The sequence below is a fragment of the Terrapene carolina genome, unplaced genomic scaffold (genome assembly GCF_002925995.2).
Source record: "Terrapene carolina triunguis isolate 2854851 unplaced genomic scaffold, T_m_triunguis-2.0 Scaffold21, whole genome shotgun sequence".
Taxonomy (NCBI): domain Eukaryota; kingdom Metazoa; phylum Chordata; order Testudines; family Emydidae; genus Terrapene; species Terrapene triunguis.
The window spans coordinates 42,952,674-42,973,852 of NW_020664372.1; the positions used below are offsets into that span (position 1 = coordinate 42,952,674).

At 43.0% G+C, this 21,179-nt stretch overlaps 1 protein-coding gene across 8 annotated transcripts in view; it reads left to right on the forward strand.

Annotated features, from left to right (window-relative positions):
• INPP4A (inositol polyphosphate-4-phosphatase type I A) overlaps positions 1 to 21,179 on the forward strand; it is a 193,732-nt gene that overhangs the window by 125,332 nt on the left and 47,221 nt on the right. For 3 of the 8 annotated variants that reach the window (XM_024213386.2, XM_029910605.1, XM_029910610.1), the window contains exons 9-15: positions 347 to 458; positions 1,576 to 1,666; positions 2,313 to 2,460; positions 9,385 to 9,515; positions 13,382 to 13,486; positions 14,435 to 14,543; positions 18,725 to 18,742. In XM_024213386.2, coding sequence (XP_024069154.1) covers positions 347 to 458; positions 1,576 to 1,666; positions 2,313 to 2,460; positions 9,385 to 9,515; positions 13,382 to 13,486; positions 14,435 to 14,543; positions 18,725 to 18,742 — 714 coding nt within the window. The remainder of the gene's footprint in view (positions 1 to 346; positions 459 to 1,575; positions 1,667 to 2,312; positions 2,461 to 9,384; positions 9,516 to 13,381; positions 13,487 to 14,434; positions 14,544 to 18,724; positions 18,743 to 21,179) is intronic. The other 5 variants (XM_029910604.1, XM_029910608.1, XM_029910611.1 and 2 more) reach the window with 2 other exon arrangements.

The window sequence follows — 21,179 nt, forward strand, 5'->3', positions numbered from 1 at the left end:
ATAACTTTAAAATATCATTAAGAATCTAAAACTGACAAAATGAAGACTATTCCTTGTTAAGGATGCTGCTGTCCCCTTAACTCTCTCCCATTTAGCACCACATATGATACAATATATAAGATCATATACAGCTAGCAGACCAATCTTTACAGAATGAGATGAATGTCTTCCTATTGGTGTCATTTAATATCTGGCATGTAAAATCGGTTTACTTGTATCTCCATGTTATAAGCTTCCTAATTTTAAATGTTCATTAAATTCACAGATCAGTATATTGTGTATAGTAGTAATTGGTCTCCTATTGACAAACAGATCCCTCTCTAAAAAAATAACTTGTTTGTTGCAGGTCTGCTGAAAGTGATCGTGTAGGTAACATCACAGTTATAGGATGGCAAATGGAAGAAAAAACGGACCAAAAGCCTCCTGTAACAAGGTCTCCTGACACCATTAATGGGAGGGTGAGTGTGAACATTATATCAGCCTCAGATAGATACAGGATTACTGAAGACAATGTTATAGATAATGTTATAGTCTGCAAATTGCCTCCCCCTCTACCCAATCACTTACTAATTCTACTTAGCACTTATAGTCCTTTATATTTTCAATGTACTGTACAAATATTAGCTGGTTAATCTGTAACAAACAGTTCAGTGTTAAAGTACTTGGGGCACAGCCTGTGATATACAGTTTTTTGTAATGCTGAGAGTTCTTGAAGATGGTGGGATGGAAACTTGTCTGTGGTAATAGACAGGGCTCTTATTCTATCTGCCCTTAATTACACTGGCTTCTATTGCTGCATGCCCTTAAAAAAACCCCAACAACACAAAAACCACTACCTACTACTGTGCATGATGCATGTCTATGGGAAGTAGCTGATTTCAAAAGAAATTCACTGATGTCCATTTGTGAATCTGAAGGCAGTACCAAGCAAATGTTTAAACTAGATTATTAGAAACTATCCGTGAAAATGGAAGTTCAAGAAGGACAGCTTGTGAAGTAGAAATACGATCAGATAGTTTAAAAGAACACACCACACTATATCTGAAATCTGGATCTTTTCTGATAGTAACAAGCAGTGTTCTCTAGAGCAAGTATTTATAATTGCCTGCCTGCTTAGAGAACAAGTTTCGTGCCGCAGACTCTGTATTGTGAATACATCTGAAGTCATATAGTCTGTATTACCTGTATTATGTTCAGTATGTGGATTATCATCATTATTTATTGGGCCAGGTCCTCAGCTGGGCAGTAAATTGATGTAGACTATAGAGCTATGCTAATTTACAGCAGCTCAGGATCTGGCCCATAATTTTTACAGCACTCAGAAGTGTGCTAGGTGCTTTGCAGTACAAATAAAAAGTAGGTCCCTTATCTGAAGATCTGGTCATTAGATGTTTTTAGTATTTCAGTTTGCAGTCAGGATAGTGATTGTCCCTGATAAACATGTTTGGAATATGTATTTTAAACATTCCCTGTTTTGAATATTACCTTCATGGCTTTATGTTGAGTCTCACCAGTTTAGCTTGACTTGGTGTTGAGGTTTTACATTGTACAGACTTTACTATTTGTGTCTTTTAGACTGTACTGCCAGTTGATGAAAGTTTAACAGAATCTTTAGGAATCAGATCCAAATATGCTTCGTTACGGAAAGATGTGTTACTAAAATCCGGTAAGCAGCTAACTGGGCAGATATTGATAGCGCACCTACTATCAGATTAATATCTTTGCTCTGTGTGTATTGACAGTTCTTACTATACTTAGCATGTTTACAATATCAGTGACAGCTAATCTCTTGTTGCCTCCATCATAGCCCCAGTTCAGCAAAGCACTCAAGCATGTGTTTGAAGTTGAATAGGGATTGGTTGCTGAATTGAGACCCATAAGAATAATTTATTTTGCCATCTGCACTACAGCACTTTGTAGTACAAACAATACTTTATGAAGTAAAATATCTTACAGGTTGTTTACCATTACATTCATCTACCATGGCCAGTCCTTTCTTCTCCTATAGACTTATGTATTAGGAGAAAAAATTCAATATGTGAAGAATTTTAAAAAAATGAATTGTTCCTTTTTTCCTTTAAAATATTTTGAATACCTTTGGATTTGGGGTTTTTTCTTTGACAGTGAGTAGAAAGCTCCCTCCTATAAAAATCGCATTTGGAAAAGTTAGATAGGTGAATGACTTAAATTGGATTTTTACAAGCAGCCAATATTGAATCTAGTCAATGTAGCTTAATGTAATGGGTGAGGGGAGACTTTGTAAATGCTGAACTCAAACCACACATTTACATAAAGTGGTTTTAATATTTTAGTGTTTGGTGGTGCCATTTGTCGGATGTATCGTTTCCCCACAACTGATGGGAACCACCTGAGAATCTTGGAGCAGATGGCTGAGAGTGTACTGTCACTGCACATCCCCAGACAGTTTGTGAAGCTTCTTCTTGAAGAAGATGCAGCCCGGTAAGGGTGAACAAATTTTCATGTGTTATAATACAGCAGTGATGTGCATCCTTTGCTGAGCTGGCAGAGAACAAATTGTTACAACAAAGAGACTGCAGCAGAAATAGTGACTGCAGCAACTTGGTCGCTGCCCTCTTATTGTTAACAAAGTCAATACCTTCATGTCACCGCTAGATTGGCCATGAACTGTATCTTGCACAGGCCTGATGCTCCTCTCACTTTGGAGTGTCTTACACTGCTTTAACTCGGTTGGGCCAGATTCTCAGCAGGTGTAAATCAGCAGAGCTCTGTGGCAGTCAAATGGAGCTGTGACATTTTACAACAGGTCAGGGGCTGACTCATTGACTTAAACCCTTGATTTACACCTGTGTCTATGTAGAGGAAGGTCTAGCCCACAGAATAACTTAGTGTGGTCAGGATAAATGTAAAGTGATAACAGAAGTGGTATTGTGGAGATTGCGTTATTCAGATGATGTGCAGTTCTATAAAAAGCATCTTTAAATACTGAGGTAAATTTTTAATGATAAGTGTTAGTAACTAGCTTTAGTATTTTGGTGCAGCAAGAATTATTTAGTCCAATTGAAAAGTAAAAGGCTGCACAATATGATGGGTCTGTGGGTGTTCCTAAGTCATACGTGCCAGCTAGGACAGCTGTACCTGAGGCACTTGGATACTGCAATGACGAGTGGGATATGAATACCTAGATAGAGGGAGGGCTTGTTATCTCCTACTCGGGGGGGGTTCCCGGGAGGCCTCTGCCCGTGGAGGCTACCCAACTGTTGCACTGTATAGTGCATCCTCCAGGTATCTGGCCACGAGTCTTTAGGTGCACAAGGAGTGTGGGTGGGGCCCGTAAGTAGTTACTATGTTGTTGGCAGCTAGCATTCTTTGTGCCCTGTAACAGGAGACGTTAATAGCTATCTCTTTTTATAACGGTTGAGGATATTAAAATTTCACAGAGTAGTATGAAAAGAGTAAAGGGATGCATCTATCCTGGCTGATGTTCTGTCTGCCACAGGCTAAATGACATTAGTAAGAATGTTGCTGGCTAAGGGTATGTCTACACTGCAGTTAGACACCTGCAGCTGGCCTGTGCTCACTGACACGGGCCTTGTGGGTTTTGGGCTAAGGGGCTGTTTAATTGCAGTGTAGATGTTCAGGCTCAGGCTGGAACCCAGACTCTTGGACTCTGCTCAGTGGCCTTTAGATCAGTGGTTCTTAACCAGGGGTCCAAGGCCCCCATCAGGGAGGCTGCCAGGTAGGGCCGGCATTAGACTTGCTGGGGCCCAGGGCAGAAAGCCAGAGCCCAACCTCATGAGGCTGAAGTCCAGGGCCCTGAGCCCCACCACCCAGGGCTGAAGCCAAAGCCTGAGCAATGCAGCTTCGCGGGAGCCCCTGTGGCATGGGGCACCAGGCAATTGCTCTGCTTGCTACCCCCCTAATGCCAGCCCTGGCTTTCATATGCAGAAAACCATTTGTGGCACTGGTGGGCCATGGAGTTTTTATAGCATGTTGGTGGGGCCTCAGAAAGAAAAAGGTTGAGAACCCCTGCTTTAGACCCTTTAGATGGACATGGTAAAGAACCTAAATGGTAACCCTAAATGTAACAGCAGAGAATTAGAATGAACAGGACAAGCTACTCCTTGATATTAGACTTTAGTCAGTGGAATTCACTCAAGCATTAGGTAGAAAATCTCACCACTCAAGGGTACTTTCTGTAAATGAAGTTCTATGAATGTTCTGACCAATTCTGGTTTCATAACAAATACCAGTAATACAAGCTTTTAAATACTGAACTGTATTGCTTAGAGGTGAAAACGACTTTCTGTAATTTAGAAAAATGGGCCCCTAGATGAAAGGCATTGGGATATCTTTACTCTCCATTAAGGTATGCAGAATATCAGATGGAAGTTCTTTCTTATTTTCATCCAGTATCTTCTACATTGTTAATTAATAAACAATTCTCTTTAAGATGAATTTTTGTCTGAATTTTTTTGCAGAATTAAAACCTACAGTGATGCATATTTTTATTGTATATTTTATTTTCTGTATTATAATCTGGGTTGAAAACTTTAATAGTATGTACTCCCAGGATATGTTAGATCTACCCAGGTATTCCTCTCTACTCTCTCTGTACTGAAACCTTGAGAAATACTATGCAGCTTTAGGTGGCACGCCAGTATAATCACTCCTGTCTACCATTAAGATGACAGCTTAAAATGCACTTGGGTGATCTTGATTTCTGCTCGGGGAGAGGGCCTTGATCCCTGGAGTGCCCCCTGGTGGACTGGTGCAACATTACCATTATGTCTCTGCCTCGGTTTCTGCTAGTGGGATTTCAATAAGTCCAGTGAGGCTTATGTGTGTTGAGCAGTGCCTCTGTGGGGATCTAATTTATTTAACACAAAGGAGAACATTATACAGATAGGCCTCCACTCCAGCATCACTAGCAGGAGGGAGAGAAGGCTGAGTTAACTTTGGTCCATCAACCTCACTTATGTCCACACCCCTTACCAGCGAAGGCCCGCTTGACCTGGAACCCTCTTCTGGAGTCAGGGCTCTTGTCATTATCTGGGAAAGGGTCTCTCCTCTTGGGTTAAAGTGCCCACAGAAGTTAAACCATGATCTTCCTCAGAACAGCATGTCACTGCTCTGATCTGTGGCTTCTGCTGATGAAGTCCTTCCATGGGGGCCAGGTTCTGCTGACACTTTGCATTCGTAGCTTCTCCCTTTCAGAGCCTCTCCTACCTAAGAGCATTCTTCCTTAGTTTCTTTTCCTAATGATCGCCCTCACCAGGTTTCCCCCCAACAAGCCCTTTCCTTGGGAGCCTTCTCTTTCTGTAATCTGGGGACTGTTCCTTTCCCCAGGAGCCTGTTTTCTAGCCTCCCTCCCCACTGGGAGTAGCTTCCTTTTATCATGCCTGGGTGTTTCCCTGCATAATTAACTGCCTCCCACTTACTCAGTGAGTTAAGTCTTCCCAGGTGAACCTGAGTGGCCTCATTCTCCCTTATGGAGCCTGTCAGAGGTGGACTGAACCCATGACCCTAGACTCAAACAGCTAAATTGTTCCAAATCGACGGGCCCAGATAATCTCCATCCAATAATGTTAACAGAACTAGCATGTGAAATTGAAAGTCCAAGAGCAAAGACTATTAATGAATCCATAAATTGCGGAGTCATAGCCTATGACTGGAGAATTGCAAATATACTACCTATATTTAAGAAAGAGGAAAAAAGTGATCTAGGAAACTACAGGCCCGTTTAGTTTGACCTCCATTGTATGTAATTGTATCATATATCTTTAATATTAAGATATATAAAATGAGTTTAGTGGGTTACTAGTGAGGCCTAGCATAGGTTTAAGGCTTTTGATTGATACTGAGCAATAATTTTTTTGCTGGCATTTTTAGTTTTTACACCTGAATTTGACTTGCTATAGACCAGACTTTCTGTAGGCTTTTTGGGGAGTATTTGTAAGAGAGAGTAGCTAAGGACATAGGGGTAAACAGAAATTGGAATAAAATATAACATGGTTTTATAAAAGGTAGATCGTGCTAGGCCTGGTCTCTTTCTTTGAGAAGATAACTGATGAGACAAAGGAAATGCAATAGATTTAATCTACCTGGATTTCAGTAAAGTATTTGATACAGTTCCACAAGAGAAATTGTTGGTTAATTTGGAGATGATGGGGATTAATACAGGAATCGAAAGATGGGTAAGGAACTGGTTAAAGGGGAGACTTCAATGGGTCATGCTGAAAGGTGAGCTGCCAGGCTGGAGGGAGGTTACTAGTGGAGTATCTCAAGGATCGGTCATGGGAGCCAATTTTATTTAATATTTTCATTAATGACCTTATCACAAAGAGTGGGAGTAACAAAAATTGTGGATGATGCAAAGTTGGGAGGTATTGCCAATACAGAGGAGGACCAGTATATCACACAAAAAGATTTGGACGATCTTGAAAAATTTAATAATGCAAAGTGCAAGGTCATGCACTTAGGGACTAACAACAAGAGTTTTTGCTATAAATTGGGGTTGTATCAGTTGGAAGCAACAGAGGTGGAGAAAGACCTGAATGTATTGGTTGATCACAGAATGTCTATGAGATGCCAACGTGATGCAGTCATGGAAAAGGCTATTGGAATCCTAGGATGCATGAGCTAGATTATTACACTAGAGATGGGGGAAATATTATCACCATTATACAAGGCATTGGTGAGATCTCATCTGGAATACTGTGTGCAGTTCTGGTCTCCCATGTTTAAGAAAGATGAATTCAAACTGGAACAGGTGCAGAGAGGGGCTACTAGGATGATCAGAGGACTAAAGAACCTACCTTACGGGAGGAGACTTAAAGAGCTTGGCTTGTTTAGCCTAACAAAATGAAGGAGGAGGGGAGATATGATTGCTCTCTATAAATACATCAGAAACGTAAACATCATGGAGGGAGAGGAATTATTTAAGATAAGGGCTAATGTTGGCACAAGAACAAATGGATATAAACTGGCCAGCAATAAGTTTAGGTTTGAAATTAGATGGTTTCTAACCAGAAGATTAGCGAAGTTCTGGAACAGCTTTCCAACAGGAGTAGATGATGTAAAAAACATAACTTGTTTTAAGACTGAGTTTGAAAAGTTTGATGGAGAGGATGGTATGATGAGATTGCCTACAATGGCAATGGCCTATCCATGACTGCTATTAGCAAATATCTTCAATGGCCGGAGATGGGACTCAAGAGTGGGAGGGCTCTGAGTTATCACAGAGAATCCTTTCCCAGGTGTCTGGCTGGTGTCTCACCCACATGTTCAGGGTTTAACTGATTGCCATATTTGGGGTCAGGAAGGAATTGTTCACCAGGTCAGAGTGGCAGAGACCCTAGGGTTTTTTGTTTTTGTTTTTGCCTTCCTCTGCAGCATGGGGCACAGGTCACTTGCGGGTTTGAACTAGAGTAAATGGTGGATTTGAGGACTTAATTAACTCATCCACAGGTTATGAGCCTACTGCAGTACCAGGGCCGGCTCCAGGCACCAGCGCAGGAAGCAGGTGCTTGGGGCGGCCAATGGAAAGGGGCAGCACGTCCAGGTCTTCGGTGGCGGGTCCCTCAGTCTCTCTTGGAAGGAAGGACCATCCGCCGAATTGCCGTCGAAGAATGAAGCGGCGCGGTAGAGCTGCCGCCAAAGTGCCGCCAATCGCGGCTTTATCTCTTCCCCCCCCCCCACCCTCCACCCCGCCGCTTGGGACGGCAAAAAAGCTGGAGCCAGCCCTGTGCAGTACTGGGTGGGTGAAGTTCTGTGGCCTGCAATGTGCAGGAGGTCAAATTAGGTGACCATGACGTTCCCTTCTGTCCTTAAAGTCTATGTGTGTCTGAGGCCCCTTCAGAGGGCCAGCTGCCTGCTGATGGTGCCACTCATGTAAAGTTCTTCTGCACAAGAGCTCTGTGTGAAGAGTAACAGGATGCATATCAGGGGGATATGTCTACCTAACATTTATACTACACTCCATGGTATGTCCATGTCGGCATGGTACATCTAACTAAAGGATGTGATGGATTCCACCTCACTTGAAGTCTTTAAACCATGGGCTTGCTGCAGGAATCAGTGAATGAAATTATATGGCCTGTTATGCAGAAGGATGTGACTAGATGATCATGACGGTTCCTTCTGGCCTCAAAATCTATGAATCATTGGTAGATACTACACCTCTACCCCGATATAATGCTGTCCTCGGGAGCCAAAAAATCTTACCGCGTTATAGGTGAAACCGTGTTATATCAAACTTGCTTTGATCCGCCAGAGTGCGCAGCCCCGCCCCGCCGGAGCACTGCTTTACCGCGTTATATCTGAATTTGTGTTATATCGGGTTGCGTTATATTGGGGTAGAGGTGTATATGTTGCCTGTTGGGAGTCAACACAGTGGATTACTGTGGGATGGACAAACTTGCTTAATTTTGATAATGTGCTAAAATACTATATAATTAATAGAGAATTATTCTTTCAATTCCACAAATGGACTCTCAAGTTATACACAGATAATTGATAAAAATTATGGATCAGGGATCTTGAGAGAGCAAACAAAAGGAGCTGCTAGATTTGATTCCTTTGCCTGCTATTCCAAATTTGTGTTTAAGATGACTAGAGCCCTGCGCAGATACAAAAATCTCGGTCCGCATCTGCAAGAATCAACTGGTATCCAACCCTTGATGTGCACTCTGTCCTTTATCTGTATCTGCATCTGCACCACACCTGCAGGAGGAGAGTGTGTGTGTGTGTGTGTGTGTGTGTACTATATATAGGATCTCAATGGCGGGGAAGCAGCTGTCTGCAGCTCATAGCCTATGAGGCTGCTTCCCCACCTTCAAGAGTTTATATTCCCTCTCCAACCCCCGCATACAGATAAAGGGGAGGTGATCCCTGCAGACAGTTGCTTCTCTGTATGGAGAGGGAAGAGAAAATATAGGATTTGGAAGGCAGGGAAGCAGCCTAATAGGCTATGAGCTGCTCCCCATCACAGTGCACTGGTGGATTCAGGGCATAGACATGGTCCCACCTCCTTCTCCACTTATCCTTATTCCTAGGGGGAGCAGAAGCAAGCAGTTCCCGTTCTTCCCAGAGCACAGAGACTGTGCAGCCACATGAAGAGGGGAGACTTCTTGCTCACCCCCGGTTGGCCACATAGGGGCCCACTTGGGATCTATCCCTTATTGAAAACTCTGGATAAATGGAGGGAAAGAAAGTAGGCTCCTTAATTTTGCCCAATCTGGTGTATTGGGAGGTACGTTTTGAAACATTCCCTTGTACCTGAAACTCTTCTCACGGAATTCAGAATGCGTTGCCTGAGGAGTCTGTTGTGTGACATCACTTGCATTTTTTTCTTCTTGCTCAGGTGTACAACTGAGTTGAAAACATTTTTCTTTCTTCTTGTAGGGTTTGTGAACTAGAAGAGCTGGGAGAGCTGTCTCCCTGTTGGGAGAGCCTTCGTCGACAAATAGTTACTCAGTACCAAACAATTATACTGACTTATCAGGAAAACCTAACTGACTTGCATCAATACAAAGGTCAGCAAGATTTATTTTCAGTAATAATAGATAATATGTTTCAGTTATGCTTATTTTCCTTTTAAAATAAAGATTCAGAACCAAAAAGGTGGTTTTAGTCTTCGTTTGGTAGGAAAAATCAACAGACAAAATATTTTTACTCTCTTCTAAAGTTTTATAGTGATTATACAAAGAAGCTAATTTATAAATATCATAGTCCTTGTGCAACTTAACATACAAAAGCGGGGATAATGAGTGAGGTCTGGAAAAGAAAAAGTAATCTGCAATTTCCTTAAAAATGAATTAAATTAAATTGTTCTTGTTATTTTATTATTAATTTTATCACCTGATAAATTCTCTTCTGTGGGTTTCCATTAGCATTGCTTTCCTCTAAATTTCATGTAATTAATGATAAGTAATATATATGCTTAATGATAAGTAATAAAATATATTACTTCTGGGGGAATTCTGTGCCTCTATGCGCACGCAGAATCATGTCCCCCACAGATTTCTTTGCTTCCCTGCAGAAAAATGACTTCTGACGGGGAAGCAAAGGGAAGCCACAAGAGAGGTCTTGCCTCCCTCCCCAGCAGTATGGGCACATTGTTTCAGGCTCCCGGAGCAGCTGGTGGGGAGATAAATCACTGCGAGGGGGCGGGGGGCCTGGGAATGCCCTGGCTGGTGGCTCCTACCATGCACTGGGCACAGCTGCTAGTGCCAGCTGGACTGGGGGCAGGGGAGGACGGGACTTACTCTTCTCCTGCAGGGAGTGGCCAGGGCCGGGGCAAGGTCAGAACCAGCCCCAGAAATCTCTCCCGGCTGCAGGAAGCTCCACCCACCTCACCCCCTGCACTTGAACCCTCACCCCAAGGAGCCCCATCTGAACCACCTTGATGAGCCCCCTACACCCGGACCACCACTCCACTGAGCCCCAACCAGCTGCACCCAGATCCCCACCCCACCGAGCCCCACTGCCCCAGCACCCAGACCCCCCTGCTGAGCCCCCACCACCTTCACCTGGACTCCCTGCAGAGTCCCATTGCCCCTGCACCCAGACCCCCCCCCAACAAGCCCCTGTGCATCCAGATCCCACACACACCCAGAGTGGCCACTGAGCCACCTACACCCAGATTGCCTCACACAGAACCCTCTTATGCACACCTGGATCCCCACACACTAAGACCCTCCACACTTGGATTCTGCCAGGCTGAGCCTGCCTGCCCACACCTGATGTACCTGGTGCAGAGATGCAGGGCCCCAGGCTATTTCTGGGGCAGGCCCAGCCCTTGCACTGTGTCAGTGTCGGGGGCAGCCTCACTGCCGAGTCTGTGTCCTGGGCAGTAGAGGAGGGCTGCAGGGTGATTTCCCACCTCTGTGCAGCCAGTGGCCTGGAGCCTGTACATTTTTTTGTTCATAAATAAAATGTGCAAAATTTTAAAATATTGTGTGTAGAATTTGTATTTTTTGGCACAGAATTTTTAATGTTTTGGCCCCGAGTTCCCTCAGGAGTAATATATAGCTATATATAAACTGACAATACAAAGTCTGGTGTGCTGATTCAGCTTAATAATAATAATAATTAATAATAAACAGGAACTAACTTTCTGTAGGTAAAGAACTGTCTTCAGAAATCCCCAATACATTCTGATTCTTTATATTAATAATAATTTTAGAATTTTTAATATAATCTTATACATATAATATAATATAATATTATTATATGATCTAGGTTTTAGCTTTTATTCCAAGAATCCCCAAATCTTTGTTTGATAGTTTCTCAGTGTTTTTTCCTCCTATACTTAGCTCTCTCTAAAGTATTATGGGAATTATTTGATTTCTGTGTTTTGTCATTTTTAAGGAATGTGTATGTGTTTGTGTGTGTAATTATTTCAAAATCTTAATAAAACTAAATGGGAAATAAGGCAGTTTATAACCGACTGAGTTATGCACAAATGGGGGAATGATGCAACTTTATTTACCCTAATATTAGTCCAGCTTTTCATTCAGAATGGGGGAAATAATTGGGTGTATTTTGTTCACTCTTATACTTTTCTTACTATTATGTATTCATGTCAGGCCATATTATACCCTTGTTCTACATCCATAACTCCTGTTGACAGCCGTGGAGAAGGCTGGGGGTTCATTCATAGTTCAAGGGTGCTGTTTTAACATACAGTGTCTTCACTCATAATGAAATTCCCCTCTGTACAGAGGGCCAGCATAAAGGTCTAGGCATCACATAAGTCCTATTTTGATGGGTTAAGAGGGACTTGCTGTAAGTGGTATGTAGGCTTTGTGCTGGCCTCCCTGCACAGGGGAAGAATTTCTCCCTGAAAGCACAGAACACCTGTGACCAACGGGAGGAAGGATGATTTTCATGTGATACGCCAGTTCAAAAGACACTGACCAGTCAATGAGAATAAAGCCAAATCCCAGGAAAGTAGAACAGAAAGTTTCAGTGTACACAATGTGTAAAGTTGCAGCATGCATCCCACCTCAGATTGTTAGAAAGGCAGGCATGTGTAGGTGACAGTATATTACAATATTAATTATTGAGCACAGAACTGGTATTGGTCTGTGCATAATGGATCATTGGGATCCACAGAGCAATTATCCGTGGTAGACATTAAATTCACCTGTAGCTTTGACACTGTTGCATATTTACCATTTTTGTCTAAGGCCTTGATCCAGCAAAGCACGTAAGCACATGATAAATGTTCTAGTGAAGTCAGTGGGACTTTTCCCATGCTTAAAGTCAAGTATGTGCTTAGGTGCTTTGCTGGATTGATTCCAGGGATCCACAACAGTAAGAGAAAATAATAATAATACTAAAATATAAACTTATTTTGCTAGTCATTTAGACACCAATTCTGCAAGGGACTTAAGCATGTGTTTAAAGCTTCCTGAATTGGGCCTAAGTGCCTATCTAACTCCAGCTCATTCTTCTTAGATTTGGACTCCACCAGATCCAGTGGCTAGGGATGATATTTATTACTAATAAATAAAGTAATCCAGTAATTGTATAGGGACCTGGAATACCTCAACTGTAAACATCCTCCAGTTTAGTTGTATTTTCCCATACTATACAATGTATAAATTACTCAAAATTGGAGTGGAAGTGAGTATAGGGATCCTAACAAATGAATTCTCATAGGCTGGTGAGATGGAGTGCACTAGAAGAATTGCTTGTCTGCTTAGTGCTGTCATAAATGTTCTTCTGGTAGGGATTGATTTCTTCACCCCCTGCAATCAGAAGATTTTTAGTATTTCTTTTAAAAGAATACGTTCTCCAGGTTCTTGCACTGTTTTCTTGTACGCTCTTCCAGCACTTGTGTACACCATGTGCCATCAAAATACAATGAAAATAATGTATTTGACTATGCATTGGTTTGTGTTTTAATAGGCATTTCCCCCCAGTATTACGGATTCTTCTCATACCAGAGGGTTGGTCACAGGGTTTTGAAAGTGGATTTTAAATTAAGCCTATGTTGCCCCTTCACTTTTGTGATCATACAGTTTGGCCCCACCTGGCCAATGAGTGCCAGAGACTCCAAGCGGGGAGGAGCCTACCTGGTGCCCTCAGTGGGTATCTCCCTTCCTCTCTGCTGGGGCTGGGCCCCTTTTGCTGCTGGCACCATCCAGTTCCCCCAGCTGTTTAGGCAGGTGATTGGCACTCGTTGCTAACAGCATGTGCTTTGCAGATATACTTGCCGACTAGCAGACTTTTAGTTGTAAGTCATACTTTCTGTCAGTATTACTTCCCACCTAATGTGCAACAAGTGTTGAAAGTAACCCCAATCCACATTTGTTGGTATTTTGAGACTGGCAGTTGGTCGTGGTTTTATAGGGCAGATATAGAATAAATATTTTTCTGTTACATTTCTCAGGCCCTTCGTTTAAAGCAAGTAGCTTGAAAGCTGATAAAAAATTGGAATTCGTGCCCACAAATTTACACATACAAAGAATGAGAGTCCAGGATGATGCAGGATCAGGTACATCTCTCTCGTGTGTGTGTGTGTGTGTGTGTGTGTGTGTGTGTGTGTGTGTGTGTATATATATATATATATATATATATATACACATTATTCTCTTTTTTGGGTTTCCACCATCCAGAGCTAAGTTTCCCCCAAACCAGTGTAGCTTCTGTGCAGTACTAATAATATTTAACATTTTAATTGCAGCTACCATCCTTATATCTCAAAGCACTTTACTAAAGTAGAGTAAGTATCATTACCCCGGTTTTATAGATGACAAAACCAAAGGGCAGATCAGCTTGTCCAAGGTCATGTAGCATAACAGCATCAGAGCTAGGGAACAGAACCCAAGTCTCCCACCTTCCATCCCTGTGCTGTATCTACTGGATTAATCTGCTGGATCCCCTTTGGTTTTAGGAGCCACCAGGATCTTTTCTGGTTGGCATGACATCAGAGGCCCTCCCTGTTGTTGCTTTTTTTTAGTTTAATTTAATTGTGAGGGGCCATCATGTGCGCTGCACTTTAGATGTGTAAAAAGACATTAACTTGTTTAGGTTGAACTTGCTTCTTTGTAAAAGACCTAATTTTCTCCTTTCATTTAATGTTCAGCCCCATCCACCTGTCGACCCTAGCTGCCTTGTGTATCCTTCAGATAGGGGGGATGATAGGCTGAGGTATCAAGGTTAATCTTCCTTCATCTCCAGACATGGAAATATTGTCTTTGTAGGTCTTCCAGAACAAGAAACAGGGGTCCAGGTTTCAAACAGGGGTCTTTTACTTTGTAGCACTTGGCAGCTTCTCACCACTAATGCAGTTCCAAACTTTTTAACACTCAACATTGTTTTGAAGACTTCAGTCTCTGGCAGGAGTATTTGAGAAATTACCTTTCAGTAGTTTGAATTTCCACAGATTCAACCAAAGTAAAGATGGTGAACTTTCATCTGTAAGCACTTTTTGTCCATCCAGATCAGAATTATGACATAGTAACCATAGGAGCACCAGCAGCTCACTGTCAAGGCTTTAAATCGGGGGGTCTACGGAAAAAGCTGCATAAATTTGAAGAGGCAAAGAAACAGTAAGTAGAAGAGTTATTATAAACTCATCACCTGCCTTTTCTTAATCTCCAGGCTTTGCAAAATCATCACATTCCATGTTTTTGTTGCACCTCCATTTGGAAGTTCTGCCAAATACTATGAAGATTATGCTATGCTTTTTTCAAAGAGGGAGAAAAGAAAAAACAGTTTTCCCATTGTTTTTTGTTTACTGATAGTTCCTTTTCAAATTACTTTTTGTGGAATATTTAATATTACAGGACAGTTGTTAAACTAGCTAAACTGAACAATTTAAGTGTTGAATTGGATTTAATTGAGTTTAAGTTCTGTCTAGTTGTGGAGGTAGAAAATATCATTGGAATCTCTTTAAGTATGTTACATTTGATACTTTCACTCCCTTTAGCTTGCTTCCTCGGCACATCTGGGAAGCATTTTCCAGATCAGTCAAAGTAAATTTTGTCTTGGGCTATATCCTTATTTGTGACTGTGGTTAACTGAAGAAATGAGATTAGCATTACTCTAATTTACCTTCTGAAGTCAGATAGAAATTGGTTAAAGTAATTTCTTAGACTCTATCTCTTACTAATTTCCTAAAACCACAACATGCTTAGACACCCATTCTACGCTGGAGTCGTCCACCTCTGGTCCTTCCCTAGAGCTTCAGAACTCTATGCAAAGACAGATCAGTTGACTTGTTCTACCCTTCCTAAGAGGCAGCAGCAGTTCCTCAAATGCAAGTTTCTTATTAACAACTTGGATTTAGTTATAGGGCCAGTTGCTCCCGGTTTCTCTATATTGCCCCAGGTATTTTGCTGCTGTGTAGTTACTAATTGTTCTCCATCCATATTAAAATAAAAATACTAGGCCAGAGTGTGCCCCCTAGATGCATGCCTAGAGAGGACCCTCTGTACACTGATCTCCCCCTTTCTAACCTGCAGGAGGGATAATTCACCTCTGTGGTACTATGCCCCCTGCTCCTGATCACACCGTGGCTTCTCGGGGAGGGGGGGGGGTTAGCCATTCACACTGCAGGCTGAGGCAGAAATTGAGAAGGCCAGGTGCACTGAAGGGGAAGGCACACACAGTTTCCCTTCAGGCTTCAAGGGGTATCTCTGCTCCACAGCAGGAAGCATGCCCTTGCAGCCAGGTGACAGACCTGTGCCAGTTCTGCTTGGGCTAGCACTTTAGAAATAGAGGTGTGGATGTTGCAGCATAGACAGTGGCACAGGCTAGCCACCTGAATAAAAGGACTTAGGGGGTGGGGCAGCTAGACCATGTCATTGCCAGTGCCCACACTGCTATTTTTAGCCTGCTTCCTTGAGTAGAACTAGCATGTGTCTTTTCTACCGAAGCTGGGAGGCACACTCTCAGCTGCAATGTAGACATACCCAAGGAGCTTACAAGAGAAAGATAATATGACTCTGGGCTGCATTATCTTTACTGTAGAACCCCGCTTTGGGGGCTACAGGAGCAGCTGCAGCCAAGGGGAGACTTTTGCAGCCTGCCTCGGGGTCAGAGCTGGTGGGAAGGCACAGAGAGAGGGGATGATCTGGACACCAACCTCAATTCAGTATTTTTGGAGGCTACTGAACTGTACCATCAGTGGCACTAATTTTGGTAATGGATAGGGCTACTAGCAGTGCCAGTTGAAACCTTAGAGTCAGACTAGTACATGTAATGGTACAGTATTGAGACCAGTACTAACAACTGCCTCCTATAATTGCATCTGACATACAAGATGTTCCAGGATGGGATTAGCAAAGACTATAAATCCAATAGGCTAGGCTGAACTTCTTGTTGTTGATACCAAAATCTGCCTTCAGAACTCAGAAGCATTCTATATCTGCCTACTTGGTTACTTATAGGGCCCTCATTACTGACTTATCTAAGCACCTAAACCACTGATGTCTTTTTTTCCATCAAATCTATTCAAAACCTCCATTTCCAGCCTGCATTTTTCTTCTGGGCCTTCACAAAGTTGCAGGTATTCTGATCCTATGTTGGAAAGTAACTTTCCTGTTGGCAATATCATTTGCTGGAAGGTAGCACAAATTACAGGCCCTTTCTCTGTTGGACCTAAGTTTCCTTATTCAGTCTGTTGGGTATCTCCTATTACAATATTAATTTAGAGTACTTTTGTCATGAGGCTTGAGACAATCTCCAAATCACATAAGTGAGCAGGGACAAACACTGTACCTACCAACATAATCTTAAAATATATTTGATCAGAAGCATAGAAAATCAAGTATGCTTATTGCATTTCATCCTCACCACTTAACCAGGCATCACTGTCTTGGAACATTTCTTACTCTGATAGTTTGGGGCCTTGCAAGCAGAATGAAAAATGAGATGTCCTGGAACTTGGAAAACCAAATTACATTGACTCAAAGGGGCTTGGCCTATACGTGTAATTCAGGCATCACATCATAAACCTAATGTATAAAATTAGAACCATAAAATAGTTCCTAAAAAAAGCACCAGGGTTTAATCTTTGGAGAAAAAAGCCAGAAGTATTGTGATAAATAAAATAAATCAGTAACACTTTGGTAAATGGAAAAAATACTGTATCTCAGGTGTAAAACTGGCTAGTCAATCTGCAGTGGCAGACTCAGTTTCTATAGCGAATGTTAGTTCTGTGGACTGTGTTATATAGGACAGGGTGGGCAAATTGTGGCCCAGGGGCCAGATCCGGCACATCAGGGCTTTGGATCTGGACCGCAGGATTGCCACCCCTGTGGCGCCGTGGGGCTAAGGCAGGCTCCCTGGCCCCGCACCGCTCCCAGAAGCAGCCGGCACCACGTCCCTGTGGCACCTGGGGAAGATGGGGGGGCAGAGAGCTCTGTGTGCTGCCCTTGCCTGCAGGCACTGCCCCCTGCAGCTCCCATTGGCCGGGAACGGGAAACAGCGGCCAATGGGAGTTTCAGGGGAGGTACCCACAGGTGAGGGCAGTGCGTGGAGTCCTCTGCACCCCCTTCTCCAGGGGCTGTAGGGACGTGGTGCCGGCCGCTTCCAGGAATGGTGCAGGGCCAGGGCAGGCAGGGAGCCTGTCTTAGTCCCGCTTCACGCCGCTGCCACCCCGGAGCCACTCAAGGTAAGCAGTGCCGGGCCAGCGCCTGCACCCCAAACCCCGCCTGCACCCCGACCCCCAGCCCTGAGCCCCCGCCGCACCCCTCCTGCACCCTAACCGCCTGCCCTGAGGCCCCTGCTGCACCCCTTCTGCACCCCAACCACCTGTCCTGAGGCCCCTCCTACACCCTGACCCCCTGCTGCACCCCTCCTGCACCTCAACCCCCTGCCCTGAGCCCCGGACCGCACCCCCTCCTGCACCCCAACCCCCTGCCCTGAGCCCCGGACCGCACTCCACACCCCCTCCTGTACCCCTGCCCTGAGCCCTCTTGTACACCCCGCAGCCCTCCTGCACCCAACCCCTTGCCCTGAGCCCCTTCCTGCACACCGCACCCCCTCCCACACCCTGCACTCCCTCCCTCACCCCAACCTCCTTGCCCCAGCCCTACATTTGTGGCCCTGCATGCAATTTCCCCACCCAGATGTGGCTCTTGGGCCAAAAAGTTTGCCCACCCCAAAGTAGGAGATAAGGCTAGATAATCATAATGGTCCCTGTATGAATCTCTGAATGTCATTAGGCCAAGAGAGTGTCAATAGCAAGATCCCATCATTTGGATGCCTTATCACATGTTATATTAAAATCTGTAGAGCATGTTTTGGTAACTAAATAAAATGTATTCAGAGTCTAATCTCTCCTTGTTTACATACAGCTCTCATTAGCATTTTTAGGGATGGTGTGCACTAAAGGGGAGAATAGAACCCACTATTAATAGATAGGAAATACAAGTAGTAGTCAGAAGTCCGTTTTGTGTGGTCATCTTTGCTGCTGTACAAACCAATATAGTAGAATTTAATTCCATCTTTTTCATTTTCAGTGTTATGTACAAATGACTTTTATTTTTTCCGTTTCTTGGCAAGAGTGTTCCTTTTACACTTACAGCACCCAGAGCAAATAAAACACATTTGCCTGTGATTCTGCAGTATATGTATATTTTGCTTACAAGTTTAATCATATGCACATGCCTTTTTGAAAATATTAAGCAATTTAAAATATTTTCCCAAACTTACTTTGCTTTGTTTTCTGCTTTCAGTATTTGCAAACAATCTGCTAATTTTATTTTGGTTTTGTTTTTTTTAGCAGTTATGAGGAATGTTGGTGAGTTTTCTGTTTCTGAGAGTTTGTGGAGAGAGGTGTTTTTTTTTTCTTTTGGAATGGGGCAAACATTGGTGTATTTTAAAGTGTGCAGATTTTTTTAATGTCGTGCATCATAACACCATTAATTATGCTTTAAATGCTTAGTAGAACATGATGTATGAATGAATTGGTCCTTCCAACTGCAACTTTTATTTTGTAATGAACAGCTAACTTCATACCTCTCTGATTTTTATGAAGTCAGGAGACTTTGTAAATTAGAATAATACAATGTGTTCATCTGTTCCTCTGTTACTTCCAAAGAAAAACAGATAACAGAGAGGCAGAGAGAAAGCTACACAAAACCGTTTTTGAACCTTTCACTTCTACTGGATAACACATAACTTTAAGCCTTTATGATGTTATAATGGGCCTGGTTTATATTTTTGAAATTTATCTCTGCACTTAAACACTTTTTCTTAACCCTTGTGCAGTTTTCCCCCCTTAATTTTATTCCTACTTTGTTTAGTGCTGTAGGAGAAAAAGTGAAAGGTTAATCAGTGGTTTGATGGTGAAGCAGTGCTTCTGCTTTGAGCTAAAGTACTTGGAGTTGATTTGCTGATTATTATGACTGTACTTCTTATGGCCTGATCTGAAGCCCATTGAAGTCAATAGAAAGACTCTCATTGTCTCCGGTGGGTTTTGGATCAGGCCCTGATCAGATTAGACCATGTATGTCTTCTGAAAGCACCACAGAATGCAAATTGTTTATTTATAACTTTACACATCTAGTGACGTGCAGCTTGTGTGTTCTTTTTAAAAAAATGTTAAGGATAAGGATCTATTAAGCATATAATATAGCTTACTTATGCAGAATGACAGCTGTTCATTTGAAAGAGTGATTGCAGTTTGGAAAATGAATACGTGTGAACTTCATGCCATAATAATTTCTTTCCTCTGATCATCCCAGGGAAATGTATTTATTTTTAAATAAGAGTATAATCTGAACATGCTGCATGGCCTTCCTGCCAAATACATCATCTTTCTGCATGTTAACCCTTCTGTAGTGGAAAGAAATTGCTCAGAGGAATTGTCAGCAGTAACATTGGACACCGTGGAGTAGGCTGAATCAGAATGCAGTAAAAGTCCTTAAAAAGGAGATCTATTTCATGTATGGATAGGAGTGTAGGGGATCAGATGTCCTTCTGTAGAAAGGTGTGTGACCAGAGGAACACAGAATGATGCCTGTTTCAGGGGTTATGTCTGCATTACATCCTTCAAACATGGTACTTATCCTTTTTAAAGGAGGTCAGACTGGATAATCATAATGGTCCATTCTGGCCTTAAAATCTATTTATCTATGAAAATGCCTTCAGATTGATTTCTGGGACAGTTGCTTTTTAAGTGTGCCCTATGAGAGGCTCCTGCATTATCTCATAAGCACTCTGTAAAAGTGACTATTACACTTGGGGGAATTCTGCACCAAAAAATTAAAAATTCTGCGCACAATATTTTAAAATTCTGCATATTTTATTTGTCAAAATAACACAATATAATCTCACCAGTTTCAATTATTTTGCTAATTTACTTCAAAATACCTGTCAGCAAGTATGTCTACAGACAACAAAAAAGATTCAGGAAATGTTTTTTGACAAATAGATTCCTTACTAGGCATATTAATACAGAACTCTGAGTAATAATTAATTTAAACTACAATACAGAACCGTATTTCCCGTACCCCTCAGAAGCAGTGCAAAGGCTTGGGGGAGTCAGGGTTAATGGAGGAGCTAAGGGAGAGGGAAGTAATTGCTGGGAAGGAGCTTGGGTGTGAACTTGGAGGGTTGTTGGGTATGGGTGGGAAAAGTATGGAACAGGTTTTTTGAGGGGACGGGGAGGGATTGTTAGGGAACTTCTTCCATGCAGACCTTGGCTGACCCCTAGCCTCTCCCATTCAGTCTGGCACATCTGCCCCTATCCCCATGCGTCCCTGCATCTCCTGTCCACATGTGTCCCTGCACCCCAACTCAGACACCCACTCCCCCATCTCCATGTGGCCCTGCACCCTCTCCCCCTCTCCTTATGTGTCTCTGGGCCCCCACTCAGCCATCCACCTTCCCTCATTTGGCCCTGTCCCCATGTGGCCCTGCACCTCCATTCCCATTCAGCTCCTGTCCCAATCCATCCTCCCGCACTAGCCCTTATGAGTCCTTGTCTGACTCCCCAGCAGCCCCGGGCTGTCTGTCTCCCCATATACTCTGTCTCCTGACCTGGCCCAACAGGCACTGTGAAGAAGGCACTGCAGGCTCTTTCTCTTCTCTGTCTGGCTGGGAGCAGCTGCTCTGTTCTATCACCACATCGCCCTCTGGTGGGCAAAACACGGAACTGCAGCAACTTTCTGGCAGAAGCTATTTTCTACACACACACACACACACACACACACACACACACACACACACACACA